This window comes from Crocuta crocuta, unplaced genomic scaffold, assembly GCF_008692635.1.
Source record: "Crocuta crocuta isolate KB4526 unplaced genomic scaffold, BGI_CrCroc_1.0 scaffold4, whole genome shotgun sequence".
Classification (NCBI taxonomy): domain Eukaryota; kingdom Metazoa; phylum Chordata; class Mammalia; order Carnivora; family Hyaenidae; genus Crocuta; species Crocuta crocuta.
This window is the reverse complement of record NW_027529996.1, coordinates 4,737,665-4,759,044: the sequence shown is the minus strand read 5'-3', so window position 1 is coordinate 4,759,044 and position 21,380 is coordinate 4,737,665. Positions and strand designations below refer to the sequence as shown.

At 34.8% G+C, this 21,380-nt stretch overlaps 1 protein-coding gene across 4 annotated transcripts in view; it reads left to right on the top strand.

The window, feature by feature from the left end:
- NIPBL (NIPBL cohesin loading factor) overlaps positions 1-21,380 on the top strand; it is a 117,847-nt gene that overhangs the window by 33,303 nt on the left and 63,164 nt on the right. For 3 of the 4 annotated variants that reach the window (XM_077763480.1, XM_077763478.1, XM_077763481.1), the window contains exons 10-14: positions 11,737-11,919; positions 16,319-16,516; positions 16,769-16,840; positions 16,932-17,021; positions 18,550-18,653. In XM_077763480.1, coding sequence (XP_077619606.1) covers positions 11,737-11,919; positions 16,319-16,516; positions 16,769-16,840; positions 16,932-17,021; positions 18,550-18,653 — 647 coding nt within the window. The remainder of the gene's footprint in view (positions 1-11,736; positions 11,920-16,318; positions 16,517-16,768; positions 16,841-16,931; positions 17,022-18,549; positions 18,654-21,380) is intronic. The other variant, XM_077763479.1, reaches the window with a different exon arrangement.

Sequence of the window (21,380 nt, the reverse complement as noted above, 5' to 3'; positions counted from 1 at the left end):
AAGTGGACCTTCATAGGTTAAACCCATATTATTCAAGGTCAACTGTATGTATAATATAGTACATAGCATAATTTAGTATCATGTAATTACAAGTAGGTATTCATTATCTTAATAGCTATATCAGTCTCTTGTAGAGGAGAGTTTCAATAACTTTTTTTAGAATAAGAGAATTCACTGTATTAGAATGATATATTAAAGTAACAGTATATAACACTATACTCTGATATAATATGATCCAGTATAATGTGGATTTTTAAATCTGGATCCCCTCCTCCAACCACAAAAATTAGCCTTCTCTGGCTTCTGATGTTAAAAATTGAAAATTCTCCATTAAGTCCATTATACATTATAATACAAAGTGTTCTGGAATCAGATCTTGAATAAATTGTAGCCTTTCAAAGCCTTGGTTCATTCACTTTAAAATGGAGAAACCAATTTTCTTCCTACCTCAGTTATGAGAACCAAAATGAATCTTACAGTAAGAGCCAAAACCTGTCCAGTTTTTCATATGAAGAAATGCAGTCATGCCATTTTTAATTGAGTTTATCTAATGATGAGTAATTTTTGAGAACTTTTTATGTGTATGTACTTTATATTCACAGTATATTTGAAGACATTGCTACCACCATTTCTTACCAAGTTTTTGAGATGTATTTAATATAATAGCATTTCATTGAAGTGTACAAAATAATGATTTGATGTATGTATATATTATGAAATAATTTCCGCAATATATTAGCATTCATCACTGCATGGCAATGAGAAAGAATGAAATCTGGCCATGTGTAGCAACATGGATGGACCTTGAGGGTGTTATACTGAGCGAAATAAGTCAGGCAGAGGACAGATACCATATGTTTGCATGTATAGGTGGATTAGGAGAAACTTAACGGAGGACCGTGGGGGAGAAGAAGGGGAAAAATAGTGGGGGAGAGGGAGGGAGGCAAACCATGAGAGACTCTTGAATGCTGAGAACAAACAGGGCTGATGGGAGTGGGAGGGGGGAAGGGAGGTGATGGTGATGGTCATGGAGGAGGGCACTTGTTGGGATGAGCATTGGGTATTATGAAAACCAACTTGACAATAAACTATGAAGGAAAAAAATTAGCATTCATCACCTCACATAGTTCTATTTTTTTCCTTGTGATAAGAACTTTTAAAATTTACTATCTTAACACTGTCTTAGCAACTTTGAAATATATAATACGTTATTGTTAACTCTAGTCACTATGGTGTACATTACATCCCCCAAAATTATTTACCTTGTAACTGGAAGTTTGTACATTTTGAACACCTGTACCCATTTCACTCACCACTCACCCCCCACCCCTGTCTCTGGCAACCTCCAACCTGTTCTCTGTTTGTGAGTTCAGTTTTTTTAGATTCCACATATAAGTGAAATCATACAGTATTTGTCTTTCACTGTCTGACTTATTTCTGTTAGCATAAGGCCCTCAGGATACATCTATGTTGTTGCAAATGATATGCTTTCCTTTTTTATGACTGAATAATAATAATATGTGTGTACACGTATGTTTACACCACATTTTCTTTGTTCATTTGTCGATAGTCTAAACCACTTCAGTTGTTTTCATGTCTTAGCTATTGTAAATAATGTTTCAGTGAACATGGGTGGGGACAGACTGTGGAGATAATCTCTTTGAAATAGTGATTTCATTTCCTTTGGGTATATACCCAGAAGTGAGTATTGCAGAATCATATGGTAGTTTTATTTTTAATTTTGAGGGACTTCCATACTGTTTTTCATAGTACCTAGACCAATTTACATTCCCCCTAAAGGTGCACAAAGCTACATTTTTTTCCACCTTCTCACCAGCACTTGTTACTGCCTTTTTGATAATAGCCATTCTAACCAGGTGTACCTTCTTCTGGTTTTGATTTCCATTTCCATGATTAATAGTGATGTTGAGCACCTTTTCATATACCTGTTAACACTTGTTGGCCATCACAGTTCCTGAGATCAAGCCTTGTATCAAGCTCTACGCTGATAGCACAGAACCTTCTTTGGATTTTCTCTCTCTCTCTCTCTCTCTCTCTCTCTCTCTCTCTCTCTCTCTCTCTCTCTCTCTCTCCCTCTCCCTCTCCCTCTCCCTCTTTCTCTCTCTCTCTCTATCCCTACCTGATGCGTGCACTCGTGCTGCTCTCTCTCTCTCAAAATAAATAAATTCACTTAAAAAATTTTTAAATGACCATCCTTTCTTTGTTGAATATTCTTGGCTGCTTTTTTTGTAAATTAATTGACCATTCATGCATGAGTTTATTTCTGGGCTCTCTGTTCCATTGAAAAATGTATCTGTTTTTATGCCATTATCATACTGTTTTGATTACTACAGCTTTGCAATCAATAGAGTTTAAGATCAGGAAGCATGGTGCCCTGAGCTTTGTTGTTCTTTCTTATTTCTTTGACTTTTTGACTATTTTGTTGTTCTGTGCAAATTTTAGGGTTGTTCTTTTTCTGTAAAATATGTCATTGGAATTTTAATAGGGATGGCATTTGAATATATAGATGGCTTTAGGTAATGTGGGCATTTTAACAGCATTAATTCTTCTAATCCATGAGCACAGAAATTTCTTTGCATTTATTTGTCTCTTCAATTCCTTTCATCAATTTTTTCTAGTTTTCAGTGTACAGATATTTCACCTCTGGTTAACTTTATTCCTTGATATTTTATTCTTTTGTATATAATTATAAATGGATTTTTTTTCATTTCTCTTTCTGATTATTGTTAGTGTATCAGAATGCAACTGATTATTGTAGGATTTGTATCCTGCAACCTTACTTAACTTTGTTCATTAGTTCTAACAGTTTATGGGTGGAGTCTACGTTTTCTACATATATCGTGTAATCTGTCAGTAGAGAGAGTTTACTTTTTCCTTTCTGATTTAGATGCCTTATGTTTATTTTTCTTGCCTAATTGCTCTGCTCTGTCTAGGACTTCCAGTACTATGTTGAATAAAAGTAGCAAGATTGGGTATCCTTGTCTTGTTCCTTAGAAAGCTTTTCACTACTGGGTATGACACTAACTGTAGGCTTGTCATATATGTCCTTTATTATGTTGAGGTACATTCCCTTTGTATTGCAGTTTGTTAAGAGTTTTTATCATGAGTAGATGTTGAATTTTTTAAAATGTTTTCTGCATCTATTAATGAATGATAGGATTTTTATCATTCATTTTGTTAATGTGTATCACATTGACAGATTTTAAACCATTCATTTTTACAATAAATTCCATTTGATCATGGTATATAATCCTGATTCTTTTAATCTGTTATTGAATTCTCTTTGCTAATATTTAGTTGAAGACTTTGAATCTATGTTTGTCAGGAGTATTGGCCTGTGATTTTCATTTCTTGTGTCCTTTACTCGTTTGGTATCAGAGTAATACTGACTTTGGAAGTGTCCCCCCGTTTCCTTCCTCTTTTCTTTTGAAGTGTTTGAAAAGAATTACTATTAATTCTTTAAATGTTTGTTGGAATTCACCAGAGAACTTGTCTGGTCCTGAGCTTTTCTTTGTTGGGAAGATTTTGATTACTAATCCAATCTTCTAATAATTGGTCTGTTCAGATTTTCTATTTCTTCATGAGCCAGTCTTGGTGGGTTATATTTTTCTAGGGTTATTCATATATGTACGTATGTGTGTGTATATGTATATACATATATATATATAGTATGTACATATATGTATATATACACGTATATATTCATACGTGGTTTTATGTGGTATCTTTTAATGTCTCTTGTTTTAATTTTATAACTGAAGGGTTTGTCTATTCTGTTTATCTTTTCAAAAATTCACCTCTTAGTTTCATTGATCTTTTCTATTTTCTGTGTATTTCATTTATTTCTGCTTTAATATTTATTTCCTTTTATTAAATTTGGGCTTTGTTTCTATTTTAGTTCCTTGAGATTAAAAGTTAGGTTGTGCTTCTCCTATTTATTTTTCTCTCCGTGTATACATATCAAGGAAATGATCATTTGATCCCTGCTTCCTACTTTCTATGTTGAAGAGTAGTAAATTGTCATTTATGTAATAAACTTACTAAAAGCTTGTTTCTTTTTATAGTTCTTCCTCATAGTAACATAGTAGCTGCACATTGATGAGATATTTGTAGTACTAGTGCCAAGATCAAAACTGGTGCTTAAAGCCAGATTTTTCTTGGAATCTTTTCTTCTACCTGCTTCATTTGTAGTAGTGTTTTTTTCAGTTGCTACAAGTCAACTCCTTGGTTTTTGTCTTCATTAAATAATCCAATTTTCAATGATCTAAAATACACAAAATATAGTGAGCACTGACAAGGTGGCTGGCACTTTGTTCCAATTTGAAAAAAGTATGACAGAATATAGATCAGGGGTCAGCAAACTTTTTCTGTAAAGGCCCAGATTGTAAATATTTTAGGCTCTATGTCCACGTGTCTTTAACATTGTAATAATATGAAAGCAACTGTAGAAAACATGGAAATGGGGGCGCCTGGGTCGCTCAGTTGGCGTCTGACTTGGGCTCAGGTCATGATCTCACGGTTTGTGAGTTCAAGCCCCGTGTCGGACTCTATGCTGAAAGCTAGCTCAGAGCCTGGAGTCTGCTTTGGATTCTGTATCTTCCTCTCTCTCTCTCAGAAATAAATAAAACACATTAAAAAAAATTAAAGAAAAAGAAAACATGGAAATGATTGTGTGTCATTATATTGTAATAAAACTTTATAGACAGAAATGTGTGGTGGGCATATCTGGCCCCGCAGACTATATTTTGCTGAGTCTACTATAGACACAAAATTAAAATTTTAATGTAGGTGAATCTATTAACTAGATTATTCTGTAGCAAATGAGACCTTTAATTTGGATTTTCCGCTGTTATTTGAGTATGTGTATGTAAAAAGATTCATCTAGAATGAGTTTTGAAATAGTTTTCTAAGGGCACCTGGGTGGCTCAGTTGGTTAAGTGTCTGACTTCAGTTCACATTATAATCTCAGAGTTTGTGGGTTCGAGCCCCACATTGGGCTCTGTGCTGACACCTCAGAGCCTGGAGCCTGCTTTGGATTCTGTGTCTCCCTCTCTCTCTGCCCCTCGCCTGCTCATGCTCTGTCTCTGTTTCAAAAATAAATAAAACACTAAAAAATTTAAAAAAAGTTTTCTAGTTCTCTAGTATTTATGAATATAGTATGAAATTTGCCAAATATAATATTTGAAGCATGATATATAATATCTGAGTGCCTCATTTAGTGGGGTTATATAAGTTATTAATATATTAATGTATAATTTGTATATAAAAATATACAAGTATATACAGACTTAAATTACTTTTAAAATATTTTACACTTGTTGCACATCAATTATGATGATAATCTTTTCATTTTGTGGATAAACTTTCAGTTTTTAGAAAAGAATTTTCATCTGTAAAAAAGCTGTTACAATAGATAAAACTGATCTAACACCTCTCTTCATAGAACTTTTTGTTGTATAAATTTCCTTGGAATAAATTTCTGTGAATAGTTTAAGTAAGGAGTTAAAGGATTTTAACCCCAATTGCTCTGTTATACATTCTACTCAAGTTAGCAGATTCTGAGTTTATACATTTCATTTAACTGCAGGCAGACTTACAGAACTCAGAAGCAAAGCCTGAATCATTTCATATCATCTCAAACACCTGTGTGTAACAGTTAATTCCTAAAGGCATTGCTGTGTAAAACACTGTAGAAATTTTTATCTTTTCAATAATGATCATGAGTGAAGAAGTTGACTTGTTTAAAAAAAAAAAAGTGAAACAGTGCTTTTTAGAAAAATTTACATCAAGAATAGAGTACTGGGGCACCTGGGTGGCTCCGTTGGTAAGCATCCAAGTCTTGATTTCAGCTCAAGTTGTGATCCCTGAGTAATGGGATCAACCCCACATTGGCTCCATGCTGTGCACAGAGCCTGCTTAAGATTCTCTGTCTCTACCTTTGTCCTCTCCTTCTCTGATGCATTCTCTCTCTCTGTCTCTGTCTCTCTCTCTCTCTCTCTCTCTCTCAAATAAAAAAATGAAAGAAAAACAAAACAATAGAAGAGTTGGCCACCAGGGTGGCTTAGTCAGTTAAGCGTCTGACTCTTTGGCTCAGTTCACGATCTCACAGTTTGTGGGTTCGAGCCCTGCATTAGGCTCTGCGCTGGCAGCACAGAGACTGCTTGGTATTCTGTCTGCCCCTCTCTCTGTGCCCCTCCCCCACATACATATGCACTCTCTCTCTCCCAAAATAGTAAACTTAAAGAAAAAAATAAGTGACAAGATATTGACTACCTTGTAACAGCTTAATTATGTATGCTATAATTTTGATATAAAAGTTGCTGTTTCATATTTTAAATTTTTTTATGATCCTGAATAAGCAGTATTAGGCAACCAGCCAGTACCTGGGGTCTGTCTCTCTGCCTCTTTACCAAAATTGAAGCTACTTTATACCAGATTATCTCATTATACGTCACTTCCATTTTTCCTAAACCATCATGAACAAAAGCAAACCTATTTCCTGACCTTTTCCTTTTAGAGAAAGTAGTCTACCTGATGTTTTCTTCCCTTAAATTAAGACCTCATCCTCAGTTATAAACAGGTCCTTCCTTCTTACTACTCTGATGACCGTTAACATCTATAGAAAGCTGTGAGTTTCACTTTACTCATTTTCACTCAACCAGAGAAAGAGACAGAGTGCCAACAGGGGAGGGCAAAGAGAGAGAAAGAGAGAGAGACAGAATTCAAGAGCCTTAGCATTACTAAAAAGGAGAAACTCCTTTTTTCTAGTTTGCTACTGCTCTTTCCAAATTCAGTTGATCCTTGAACAATAATGAAGGGTTCTTCCTCTACAGAATCAAAAATCCATGTATAACTTTTGACTCCCCCCAGATTTAACTACTGATAGCCTAATGTTGACCAGGAAGCTTTACCAATAACATAAAGTTAATACATATTTTGTATATTACATGTATTATGTTCTGTACTCTTAGAATAAAGTAAGCTAGAGTGCTCACTTTAGCAGTACATACACTAGAATACAGTAAGCTAGAGAAAAGAAAATATTGTTAAAATCATAAGGGAAAGAAAATACATTTATGATACTATACTGTATCTATCAAGAAAAATTGGCATATAAGTGGACCTATGCAGTTTAAACATGTTGTTTAAGGGTCAGCTGTAATTGCTAAAATGTACACGTCAAAGTTCTACCTCTAAGGTCTTTGTTTTGTGACGTCAGAGCTGCTTTTTTTAAATCTTTATTTATTTTTGAGAGAGAGAGAGAGAGAGACAGAGTGCCAACAAGGGAGGGCAGAGGGAGAGAGAGAGAGCTCACAGCAGGCTCCAGGATCTGAGCTGTCAGCACAGAGCCCAGTGCAGGGCTGGAACCCATGAACCACAAGATCATGACCAGAGTCAAAGTCAGAAGCTCAACCTACTAAGCCACTCAGATGGCCGACCTCAAAACTTTTGACATCAATCTTCCATGTCCCTACATTCACTGCAGATTTTGGTCCCTAGTGCACAGTCTCCCTCTTTACCCCTAATACTGCCATCAAGTTAGGTAATCTGTGGTCCCTGTGAAAGGAACATTCAATGTCCTGGTCTCATAATTGAACCATACATTTTTTTAGTTTCTCTTTAGGTTGCTGCTTTTTGTTTCTGCCTTCCAACTGTTGCCATATTTCAGGGCTATGTAATCCACAATTTATGCTGTTTAGAAGCACTTCTCAGTAGTGGCTTCAAATAAAGAAGTTGGCTTATATTTAGGAACCCTTTCCACCAAAAATATGTATCTTCTTCAAACTGTATTAACCAACTTAGGGTTACATGACAGGCAGATTGCCTATATTTGAGGCTAAAGATCATCAAAAGGATGATTGTAGCTTGAGTAGCTTATTAAGGAAGAACTGTCCCTGAACCACATTCTGCCTAAGACGTTTTTTATGACTTACATAATTTGGAGTTTTATGTGAGTTTCTTGGTTTGTTTCTGAACATGATTGTTTCCATTGTCTGAATCTTCAGTCCCAAAGAGTTCATTAATTGAGGTGGTTTAGAGTAGTCTCAGGATTGTTTGTGTGTTTGTTTGTTTGAGACCTCACCTGTTGCTGGATTTTTCCACTTAAAAAAACAAATAACACACCCTGTTATCAAATCAGTGACTCTTTGAGACTTTTGGTAGTATGGTTTTAATAATCTCCTAAATGTGCCATTTTAAGTAATTTAGACTAGAAATCCAAGGTTCCTAAAAATGTAGCATATCCAGAAGTAAATGTATTTTGTTAGCGTTATTAGAGCTAGAAAATAGAGGTGCACTATGTCTAATGGAATATATATCTATAAAAGCTGAAAGTGTGATATTCACAAAATTGTGACTAAATGACATTATTCCCTCAAGCCAATAAGTTAAAATTTTTTGGTAATTCAAACACCTGATTTAAACAATAAAGTAGTTGGAATGGGAGAAATTGAGGTGAGAAAGCTAATCATAAAGTACTAGAACAAATCTGAATTTTTTAAGAACAAATAAATCCACACCTTCTTTTTTGTTTGTTTTTTGTTTATTTTTGAGAGAGAGAAAGAGAGTGCATGCGCAAAAGCAGGGGAGGGGCAAAGAGAGAGACAGACAGAATATGAAGTAGGCTCCAGGCTCTGAGCTATTAGTACAGAGCCCGATGTGGGGCTCAAACCATGAACTCTGAGATCATGACCTGAGTCAGAATCAGATGCTTAACTGACTAAGCCACCCAGTTGCCCTCACAAACAATAGTTTCTAAAATCTAGTTTCTAATCATGTTAAGAAATGGACATTATTTTGCATTTTTAAAGGATTATTATTTCCTAGTTCAGGGGAAAGAGCATAACCAAAAATAGGCATCATTTGAGGTACTCACTGTTTATTCAGATCTTTTGAAGCTGAGTCCATTATTCAGTCCTTGATAATGTATTCAAGAACCTGAAATTGAGTATAGGAAAGTCTAGGATTTTATTTCTTAATGCTTTATAATCAAGGGATCTAGCTGCATCAGTTTATAAAACATTTTTATTAAAAGGAAGAAAGGATGTGTTTAATTCAGAAAATGCATAAACCAGTGGAATAGATATTTCTGTTCAAAATGAAACAGAGGTCACTTTTGGACAATGGCACATTGAGAGACATTATCTGTTGCTGGATTCTTTTTTTCTTAAATTGGTTCATCTTCAGAAATGAAACATTTGATTTTTAAATTATGTTGCTGTACCATTCAGTTTTACAGAGGTTAAAATGATCAACCTAATAGAAAAACTCTTAAATCTGATAGTATTCTTTTAATTTAGGGAATAAGAGATGGTAAACTGCAATGAATAAACTTTGCTGCCTGCTTTACCAAATATATGACATAACTTTTCTATGTCTGGCTATTGTGAGGAATTTTTTTTTTAAAGAGAGAGAGCAGAGTCCTGGCTCTGCGATTATAACAAACCATTGTAAAGAGAGAACAAGTATCAATACATATATTGGCCTTTATTCTGGGATATTATTATCAGGTCAGTGTATGTCTTTGAAAATGGGAATTTAAGCATAACATACTCAGGTAAATCGGCTTTTTTAAAAATGTCATGATGGACTAAAGTCCAAATACTTTGGGGCTGTCCCTACTTATATTTTTAATGTTTGTTTATTTGAGAGAGGGGGGAAGAAAGAGAGAGAGAGAGAAAACACACGGGAGAGAGGTGGGCTGGGAGAGAGAGAATCCCAAGTAGGCTCCACACTGTCATCATGGAGCCTGACATGGGGCTCCATCTCACAAATTGTGAGATCATGACCTGAGCTGCAGTCAAGAGTCAGATGCTTAACTGACTGAACCACTCAGGTGCTAGGGACTAGTCTTATTTAAATAGCCGAAATGATTATAACATTTCAGGAGTAGAAAAAGGAAAGCACTTCCATTTTTTTCTAATTTGGGAAGTGTCTTCATTTGCCTCTAAAATCTAGCAATTCAGAAACTATACAGGAAGTACAATTGTGAGTGATCATAGGAAACTGTGACAGGCAATGAAAAAGCATTTATTGAACATTAATTATTGAAATAAATTATAGGCCATGTAGAAAGAAGACATGATCCTTCCATCAAAACACATTTAATTAGAGGTGTTCAAGATGTTAAGGACTTTTAAATAAGATGCATTTTGTGTTTACCTTGGGCTGAACATATGGACAATCCAAAGCTAGAGTTGGTTTCTTTTACTAATATTCCAAAAAGTAGCCCTCACAGATAAGTTCAGTTAAATTAAGAAAGCCAGCACAGAGTAATGTTACATGATTTTGTAAGTGACACAGATAAGTTATACTCAATATTAGTATGTCAGGATTCTCAGCATTGGAATAGTACCAGTCACAAGTATTACATCTTTTTGGGTAAAATTTTTGCTATGCGTGTCCTTAGAAAAGTAAAAGACTGAAAGTTACTGAAATAATTCCTTCATGTTGAATAAAAATTGCATAAAGAATAAAAAAGATTATACTTCCATTGAGATTAATAATCTATGTTTTATATTCTTAAATTATTGGGATTAAATATTGAGGCTTTGAAATTGTTTTAATCAGTACCCATTCATTTTTGTCATGATTTATTTTTAACCTTTGCATAAGCACTATTATCAATCGAATGTTCTAGTGTCAATGTTGATTATAGTGACTAACATTCCCCCCTATGATCCACTAAAGTACTCTTTGCTCCCAATTTCTAAAACTTAGCAGGTAAGACATCATTTTTGTACTTCCACTAAAAGATTTACAAGGGTAAGTAAAGTAAGTTAAAATTGTCATCGTTAGTAGCATCAAGGACAAATTATCCTGAATAAATAGCTTTTGCTCCTTCTTTGTTTTTAAGCTCTCAATAAGATGTTAAGAATTTATTTCTTCATAGCAAGTATTTGTGTATTTGTGTGTATGTGTGTAGGATTAAGTAGTAAATATTATGTTAATGTTTTTATGTTGATATATTTTTATTCCGTCATTACTTTTTCATGGGAATATATGAACTTACTTCATAACAAACTTGAATTTACTATTTTCAATTATAGACACTTATATTTTAAAATATTTTTGTTTTGTTTATCCTGCCTTTCATGTTTCTGTTATCTTCAGTTAAAAGCATATGTTGGTTTACCTGTTTGAGGAAGTTCTTTGTAATACTAAAGGCATTACCATGCCTCTCGAATAGGCAGTGGTAGGTAAAAGCATATAAAACTCTGGTCTCAGCCGTAGCACACAACCAGCAAGATCGTAGATGAAGAGAAGGAGGTGCTAAGTGTCTTCCAACTCTTCTAATCTGCACAGAGAGAGCCTTACTTTCAAACTAACTGGCATAGACCTCTGTAAAACAAATGTGGGTGCTACCAAGAATGCAAGATGAATCCCCTAGTACAAATACGCTGGTCAGTGCCAGTGGATTTATAGTTTTAGAAAGTTTTTAGTTTGTGCAGACAAATGAAGACAGTATATCAAAAACTGATGATATAACTACCCTTTTTATATTTTTTAAGTTGTTATATAACGCTACATGTATAAAAACTGCATTATCAGGTTAGGGTTGAGCTTATTATAGTTTTAAATATGTGTTTTATTAAAATACAAAGATGACTTAGAAAACGTAAATAAATACTAGTATTTCATTTTCATTGTGCTAATTTAGTTAAAATTTCCCTTTTATCTTCAGATTTAAATTCTTTTCTTACCTTTCATTAATAGGTAGTATAGATCAATCAGTGTTAAAAGAATTACCCCCCGAACTTCTGGCAGAAATTGAATCCACCATGCCACTTTGTGAACGTGTGAAAATGAATAAACGCAAGCGTAGCACAGTTAATGAAAAGCCAAAATATGCTGAAATCAGTTCAGATGAAGATAATGATAGTGATGAAGCTTTTGAATGTAAGTATCACATAATTTTATTATTACTTTAGAATTAAAAAGCAGATTGATATGTTTGTCGCATTCATAATTTGGGGGGTTAGGAAGAGAACAGTGATCTTAATTCTTAATAAATTAGTATAGCAAGATTTTTTCTTTATACTTAAAAAATGTGTGACAGATGAGATCAGTTGGCACCAAGAAAAAATATTTAATGAGCTATAATTAGTGTCAAATAACACAGGTATGTGTCTGTATTTAGCAAACATTTATTGAGCTCCTACTATATATGTTAGGCACTGAGAATAAAAATATAAGTAAGATGTGGCCCCTGTCTTTAAAGAGCCTTCAATCTAATGGGGGAAATATGTAAACAATTGTAGCACAGTGAGAAAAGTACAGTTATAATAAGTAAATCCACGGTGCTATGGGAGCACATTGGATTGGCATCAAAATTATACTTGGGTTTCAGGGAACGCTTACTGGAAGAGGTGACACTTGAGTTGAGTCTTGAAGGACACATAGGAGATAGCCAGGTGAAGAAATATTTAAAACCATACTATCACTAAATTATGAATGGATTAGCCACATTGCCAATTATCTGTGTGGTTTGGACCTGGCTTCTCCTTTTTGCCCAGCTGTGTCCTGGAATTCCTCCCTTGTTTCACTGTTTTCCAGAGCTGGCTTCTTCACTACACAGCTACCTCTCTACAACACTGTGATCACCTGTCTTTGCACTAGACTTGCTATACCTCGCCTGTCTTCCTACTGGTCCACTGAAAAAGTTCTTCTCTTTTATCCCTATCTTCCTTCTTCTGGAGCAAGAGAATTGAGCCTAGCCAAGAGGGGTCAGCAACCTTGTTTGACTTAAACGGCATTCAGTGGAAACAGACTATGGGAGATCTTCACTTGTGTGCCAACTGACTTAGTCATTATGATCAAAAGAACTGGGAAGACCACCAGTGTATTCTACCTTTTCCACCTAGTTTCCATAGATTGAGGTGTGACAAGCAAGGGCAGGAAAGACAGATGCATGCTGACAATTTTAAATGTATATTGCTGATGGAAATCCTTCACCTCCTCCAAAGTTTTTAATGTTCATTTACTCTGATCTTCTTTAAATTGTGAGCTCTTGAGCTATGAGCAGTAGACTATAAATACTGAACAAATCTGAAGAAAGTTTTAAAATTGAAATAAAATATATAGCAAATTTAATCTGACAATTATATGTACAATTGTTATCATTTGTATTATCATGAGATGTATTTACATGCAATATATTTCAATGGCTAAAGTTAATACTTTTTTATTATAATCAAACATTTTGGTCATATGGGAACATATATTCTGGAAAGGAATAGGAGAAATGAGGTCTGGTAGCCCATAAACTCACTCCCCTTTATAGACATGCCTCTCCTTCACTCTCCCTCCTTCCTCCTAAAGTATCACCCATTTCTAAAGGAAATAGTTAAGAAGGAGGAGTTCCTTAATTGCAGACTGATTTCAAATCATGCTTCAACTCCATTTAACTGAGAGTGGCTGCCTGCATTGCCAAGCTAATGAGAATTTTGAAGCTACCTCACAGTTAGTAAAGGATAGCACAATCAGAAATGCCCATCAAGTGTAAAATAGAGAAGAGAGCCACACATGCCTTATGTTTGTCATTAGTGCAGCCACTATTCTTTTCCTTGCTTTCTGTTAGGAGATCTCTCGTTTCATCTTATGGGAGCACTTAGTGTCATCTTAAAGCCATGAACCCTGTTATATCTGTTTCCAAGTGTATTGAAAGCTAGTGTTAGAGAACCTTAACTTCAACCCTTACTAGGAGAAAGAAAAGTTTCTCTGAATTTTTCAAGCAACCTTAGAGTAACTTCTTGTTTTTTCTAGTTTTTTTCTATACAAGTAACTATAGAAAAATTTACTCTGGAGCCACTGATTTGAGAGATGAAAGAATTTCAATTGGCAGTTGACATAAACAACCAAATTGTCATTATACCACAACAAAAACAATGCAGTGAAAATATAGTGTAGTACAAAGTGTAAAAGTATCATGAGAACATAAGCACAAGCATTATGCTGCTTTGAGAGAGACCATTTGAGACTTAAGTTTTTACTGCAGTTTAATCAAATTGCGCTCCTAAAAATCTAAAACTAAGGCAATTGACTTGTTGAAGGATGGGGAAGGGATTGAGGGGTAACTTTGAAAGTAAAAATTGGGCCACATAGATCTGGATAGCCATAGCCCAACTACAAGGTCAGTGTATTGCTGGGGAAGGAAGGAAGATGTAAGCTAAAGAGCAGTGTAGGTGAAATTTAGAAAGGGAAGGTAGAAGACGCTCAAGGCATATGTTATATACGTCTACTGAGCTCCTCCCCTATTTCTTTCAGCGTAATGAAAGTCATAGCAAAAGAATAAACTAGTAACAATGACTTGGGATCCTGATAAACTTATTACAGCACACTGTATCAGAGAAGTTGAGTGGGGTTTTTTCCTAATTTGTCATCCTGTTTTTATCCAGATTTCCTAAAGTTTAATGAATGAGAAACAAAAAATCTTCAAGGCCTATAAAGATTGCCACCAGTACAGTATTTTGTGTGTTCTTGCTAACAACTGTAATATTTTTCAAGCGTTTTCTAATCATAGAATTGAATGCTTGAAATGGATTTTTTAACAAAATTAAAATTCAAAAGGACTAGGTCATATTTGAGGTCATAGAATTCTACTTTCTGAACAAGTTTGCTTATTGTTATTTCTCATATTTGGTAGCTATTTTAGTACTTGTCGAAAAAATATTTAGTGAATGCTAAATGTCTCTCTGACACACACACACACACACCCCTTGTATTAGTTTATAAGGCAGCCTCTCAATTAAGAGAATGTACTGGGGCATACCGTAATTGCAAAAGGTGAGAAAGTCTTACTTCTTCCTCATAGTTCATAGTTAAATTTATGCCTAATTATGAAGCAAATCATTAGAGATTTAAATATACACATTTACATTTGTCTTTTTTTTTTTTTTTTTAATGAACCATCTTACTATGCCAAGCCTGTGACCAAAAAGAAGAGGAAACAAAATTATCTTTTTCTGCCATACTGTCAGTAGATTGGACAGAAGGGTCCAAAACCAGAAACCAAACTAGATTCTTGAATAGGAAGAATTAAGGCAGCATGTAAGGGTAAGATTAGCCAGAGTGTAGGCATTGCTTATTCACACATAAGGGCACCAGCACAAGCATAGTAGAATACATCTGTCTATGCTAGTAAGGTTGACATCCTTAGGAATTTAAGGGGATTCAAGCATGGTTTTTGTCTTAAGTATTTGGGTATTGATCATAGTTAGGTATTTGGAATAGAAGCCAGTTACAAGAAAGCAAGGGAGTCAACTTTAGTTCAATGATTACAGAGTATTTCATTGTCAGCAACAAGTGATCAAAACAACAAGAATCCCAAGATGTAGGACACATTAGTTCTCTAACCTAGTTTTAAGTTGCTGGTGCTATCTGCTAGAGCAGGCCTGGTAAATATTTGTCACCTGTGCTGCCCTCAGGCTCTCACAGGACAGGCATTTCTAATCAGTCTTTCTTCCTGAAATATGATGCTTTCTCAAGGAAATATAATGCTCTTGGCAGCTCTTACCATTTGATCAGAGTTGATGTGTCAGATGAAATCTGTTTGCCAGTTCTGCCTAGAAGTTCCCATCAGTACTGGTGATTTTAGCAGAATGCTTAGACCCTTGGAAGGATGGGGAAGGGACTGAAGGTAACATATATAAATATGCTTACATAGCAATTATAAGCTTAAAAGCTTTTTTTCTTTGGTTTAAGCAAGTATATTATTGGGAAACTGAATTAAATATGAGTATTTACAGCTGTATACACTTATTCTATATCTGTAGGCCTGTGATGTTAGATTATCAAAGTCTATTGAATTTATACCTAAGTTGTGGGCTTTTAATTGTTGGTATACGTGGTCACCCCATATTCTATAACACGCAAAAATTTACTTTTCCTCCAAATCCTACTCCCCATCAGTAATCTAAATGCTTTAAGGTGTTTCTGTTTCTCATCCAAATCCTAGGTAAAGATTGTTTTGCATGCCTTAATTAATCCTGATGGTTAGACATTATCTTTACTGACTCGCTGAACCTTTCTTTGAACGAGTGCTGTTTAATTCCCAGAACATTTACTATCTATATTTGTTAGCAAACCAAATTCATGTAAAAATCTTTAAATGTAGAAGATACTGCTAAAATAAGTGATACCATTTCTACACCATAATTTATATTTCTGATTAAATAAAACAACTCAGAATTTCCTAGACCCACACAGTGATTTTCCTCCACGTGGTACATTTGTGAAGTACAACTTTAATAGTCTTTTTAAGTGAGGTAAATTATTTGTCATGGGGATTTGCTTTTAGCCTCTAGGAAACGACATAAAAAAGATGATGATAAAGCTTGGGAATATGAAGAACGTGACAGAAGAAGCTCTGGGGATCATAGGAGAAGTGGCCACTCTCATGAAGGAAGAAGGAGTTCAGGTGGTGGTCGTTATCGAAACCGAAGCCCATCAGATTCTGACATGGAAGATTATTCTCCTCCTCCCAGCCTTAGTGAGGGTAATTCATCAGTGTCAACGGATTTCTTACATAAGCTGCTTTAAATTTAGGGGTTTAACTTTGAAGAATATTTGATACTTTTCCTGGGTTAATTAACAACTCCTAATTGTTAATCAAGACAAAAGTATATATTTAGTTTGGAATGACGTGGTTATTGTTTAAGTATTTAATGTTCTAGAAGAAACTAAATGCAAAATAGAAATATTTTAAGTTGTCATTCCTATATTTCAGTATTTCTTTTGTTTGATTTAGTTGCTAGAAAAATGAAGAAAAAAGAAAAACAGAAGAAGAGGAAAGCTTATGAACCAAAACTAACACCTGAAGGTAAATTTTTGTTTGTCTTTGTTCAGTCTTCACCTTCAGTATTTTGCTTGTAATATGAACATAATAAGTTTTTATTGTTTCTTTGTTGTAGAAATGATGGATTCTTCGACTTTTAAGAGATTCACAGCCTCAATAGAAAATATTTTGGATAATTTAGAAGATATGGATTTTACTGCATTTGGTAAAATCATTTTAATATATATTTACCTCTAAATATAACATCAGTTTTAAATATATTTACCTATGTATCTAGCTTTCTGCCAGTTATCTATCAAGCAACTCAAAATCTAGTTGTAGAGTCAAGTATAGTCTATAATATCAAGAAATTGAGAACTTTAGTTTAAGAATCAGGTACTATTAATTAATTATTGATCATATCTTAAGAATTAGAAAGTGCAGCTACCAAGGCAGGTGAGAGTAATTAAAGAAACCTTAATGCAGGTAAGACTTGAGTAGATCCTAGATAAGGAGGGTACTAATTTGAGCAAGGATGCAGAAATAGGAACCTATGCAACTGTTCGTTTATTCTTATGGTCAATATTTATTAAATAGTTTCTCTTTGGCGGTAATATATTAAGTGCTAGAGATGCAAAAATAAATATCTCAGCTCCTGACTTCAAGTAATACAGAATCTAATACGAAAAACAAAACAATAAACCAATTAACATACAATAGGATTAATGTAATATACCTTTTATAATAATATGTAAAGATCATATCTATAAACATAAAAATGTAACATGTTTGCAATGTTTAGAGCTACTTTCTATCGTTTTATGCCACCTTCAAGCTGATACAAACATTTTACCTAATTTATACAAAATCCATGTGATATATAATAATTCTGATATGGGTCCACCTATTTGAAAATACCTTAAAAGGTATATTATCCTTTATATTTTATTACCCTTTATTTTAAAAGTATTTGTTTTGTAAGTATTACTTGCCTAAGTATCATTAATGCATTTCTCCATTATTTGGAGTATCAGTTTTGTTTGTTTATAAAACTCTAGTTGTGGGCTGAGAAACTGTCTCCCATGTCATTGAAGATCCCAACCCGAAGACAGATGACACTCTCAAATTGGGATAATTTGAAGAGGACTTACTTACAAAGAAACCAGTTTCAGAGTTGGGGACAGAATAGTGCCAGAATCCAAGGTTAACAACCATGAAACTGTTACCTTCCCTACTCCGAAAGGAACAAGGGTAAAGAAAAGCTACCAGAACTTTTACTCTGTAGGGAAAAAAATATTGTAGACTGCCTTGAAGAAATAGCAGTAACCTTTTGGTCAGAGGACATAGGCAGCCTGAGGAGACTGAGGAAGGAGTCAGGGATATAAATACCCTGACCTCACTCTCCTTTTCTTTAGATCTTCTGACAGGGCACCCCACTAACTGAACCCAAACAGAAGCCAGAGGGCATGGGAGACTGTTGATGTAGTGCACACAGGTCAGCCCCCTGGGGCAGAGAGCTTGGTTGAGAGTGAAGGTACAAGATCTGAGTCCTCTTTCCATCCCAGTCAGGGCTCTATAGTTTTAATCCCTGTCCTTGCTCATTTAGGGGTGTGCTTGAGGTGTGCAGAGGCCTCTTAGGTTGTTATTTGTTTAGTTGTTTAAATCTGTCTATGTGTCCAGAAATTGTATTAAAAAGTTAAACTTACTATTTTGAGCTATTTATTCTCCCTTAATTGTTTGCTTTGGTTTTTCAGGTGATGATGATGAAATTCCTCAGGAACTTCTCTTAGGAAAACACCAGCTTAATGAACTCGGCAGTGAATCTGCTAAAATTAAAGCAATGGGTATAATGGATAAGGTATCTCACTAAAGTAAAATTTATATATTTACTTAAGGTCTATTGTTTGAAATTTAAATTTTCAAGGTAGACTATAAAGTTTACAAAAAGTAAATAATACTGAAAATAATTTCTGGTTGCCTTGTGAAAGACTAACTGAATTTTTTTTAACTTGAATCAAAGAAGTATTCTGTAAATTATTCTAAAGAAGATTGTAATATTTTACTGTGAAAGAGGCATGGGCCTGGATTTTTTTTCCCATTGATTTTGTTGTTGCTGTCTCAGATATTCAGATTATTTAAATGTAGAAATATACTAAATTTTTCTTTGTCATTTGCTTTAGCCATTTAGAGTGGTCAAAGGGTAATGCTACAGTTTCAACACATTGTTAATAAGTACATAGCTTCATTGCTGTAGGTTTTGTAATAATTTTCATGAGTTGTCTTTCCTGTGAGCTCTCTGTTGCTAAATAGTCTCATTGTTTTCTAATGAAATAGAGTATTTTTTCATTGATAATAGCTTCAAACAATAGAGACAGCATCAAGGAGTGCCTTTCCATAATCTTTATGAGCCACCATTTAATCCCTAAACTACTGCATGATTGCTGTGCAGATACAGTTTCAAGACGAATCTTCTTTCCTCTTCTTTTTCTTTAAATTAAGTTTAATTATTTATTTTGAGAGAAAGAGAGAACGTAATGAGTGAGAAGAGCAGAGAGAGACAATCCCAAGCAGGCTCCATGCTGTAAGCACAGAGCTAGACGCCAGGCTCGATCTCACAAACCATAAGATTATGACCTGAGGCACCCAGGTGCCCCTCTCCTCTTCTAACTAGGACAGGCTCCCTGTTGTACAGAATTATCTGTTCTCTGTATCTATGAATTTGGTGGGTTTTTTGTGGGTTTTAGATTCCACATGTAAGTGAGATCATATGGCATTTGTCTTTGACTTATTTCTCTTAGTGTAATGCCCTCAAGGACCAGTCATGTTGTCACAAATGGCAAGATTTCCTTTTATATGGCAAAATAATATTCCATTGTGTATATATACCTCATTTTGTTTGCCGATTCATCCATTTATGGACACTTTGGATGTTTCCATGTCTTGGCTGTTGTAAATAATGTTGAAGTGAACATGGGGGTACATATATCTTTTTAAGTTAGTGTTTTCCTTCACATAAATACCCAGAAGTGGAATTGATGGATCTTATGATAGTTCTGTTTTTAGTTTTTTGAGGACCCTCCCTCCATACTGTTTTCCATAGTCACGGCACCAAATTATATTCCCACCACAGTGCACAAGGGTTTCTGTGAATTTGTGTTTTAAAACCAGATCTATCACATAGTTAACCAATAATTAATGTACTTTTAGTTCACAATATTACTGTGTGCTGTGAGAGATATATAGGTTTATTTATTATGTAGGAATATGTCATCAATTTTCGGAGGTGACACTTCCAATCCTAGGTTTATTTCATAAATTCTGTAATTATTATAGCTATTATTTCTGTTTCACAAAGTGAATTTTCAAAGTATGGGAAGTGGTAAAAGTCTCAGTAGTTTAGGGGCACCTGGGTGGCTCAGTCGGTTAAATGTCAGACTCTTGATTTTGGCTCAGGTCATGATCTCAGTTTGTGAGATCAAGCCCTTTGTCAGCCTTTGTGCTGACAGTGTGGAGCCTGCTTGAGATTCTCTCTCTCCGCCCCTCCCCAACTTGTGCACCCATGTTTCTCCACCCTCCCCCCACTTTCAAAATAAGTAACTTTTTTTTTTTTAAAGTCTCAGTAGTTTGGGGCCCCTGGGTGGCTTGGTTGGGTTAAGTGTTCGACTTTGGCTACAGTCATGATCTCAACGGTTCCTGGGTTTGCACCCTCTGTTGGGCTCTGTGCTCACAGCTTAGAGCCTGGAGCCTGCTTCAGATTCTTTGTCTCCCTCTCCCTGCTCTCCCCTGCTTGTGCTCTGTTTCTGTCTCTCAAAAAAATAAACATTTAAAAAAATATAAAAAATAATTAAATAGTCTCAGTAGTTTAATCTTTTGTGAAATTATCTAAAGCAATATTTAGGAGAACTTGTTTCTGTACTCCAGCATAAATAATGAAAATGTACTTAATGTCACCTGTTGATCCTTCCATTGGACTCTTCTGGCTGATTGGTTCTAGTTGTGTGCTAGGAGACTAATATGAAACCTATTCAATTAGGAAAATAATAGTTGCCTCCTAGCAGAACCTTTAAATCAAGTACTAATTTTTTTAAGTAGAGAAAGCATCCTTTGTAAGAAATGAAATAGATCTTTTTAAAAATAAGGAAGACTTCTAGGGCATCTGAGTGGCTCAGTTAGTTAAGTGTCCGATTTCGGCTGAGTTCACATTCTCAGGGTCCTTGAGATCAGGCCCCACCTAGGGTTCTGTGCTGACAGCTCAGAGCCTGGAGCCTGCTTTGGTGTCTCTCTCCTTCTCTCTCTGTCCCACCCTTGCTCACACACTGTCTATCTCAAAAAAAGTAAATAATAAACATTAGAAAAAATTTTTTTAAATAAGATTTCTTCTGAAAGAAGACAGTGTTACTTTACATGTGTAATTTTTGTCTTCTACAGTTTTATGCTTCTGCTATTTATAATATCTCTTTAGATTTTTTAAGACACCTGCTGAATAACATTGTAGTGTGTTATTATTATTTACTATTTATTATTTTTATGTATTATATTACTATATTTACTATATTATTATTAAATTGAAAGATGAAAACTTTAG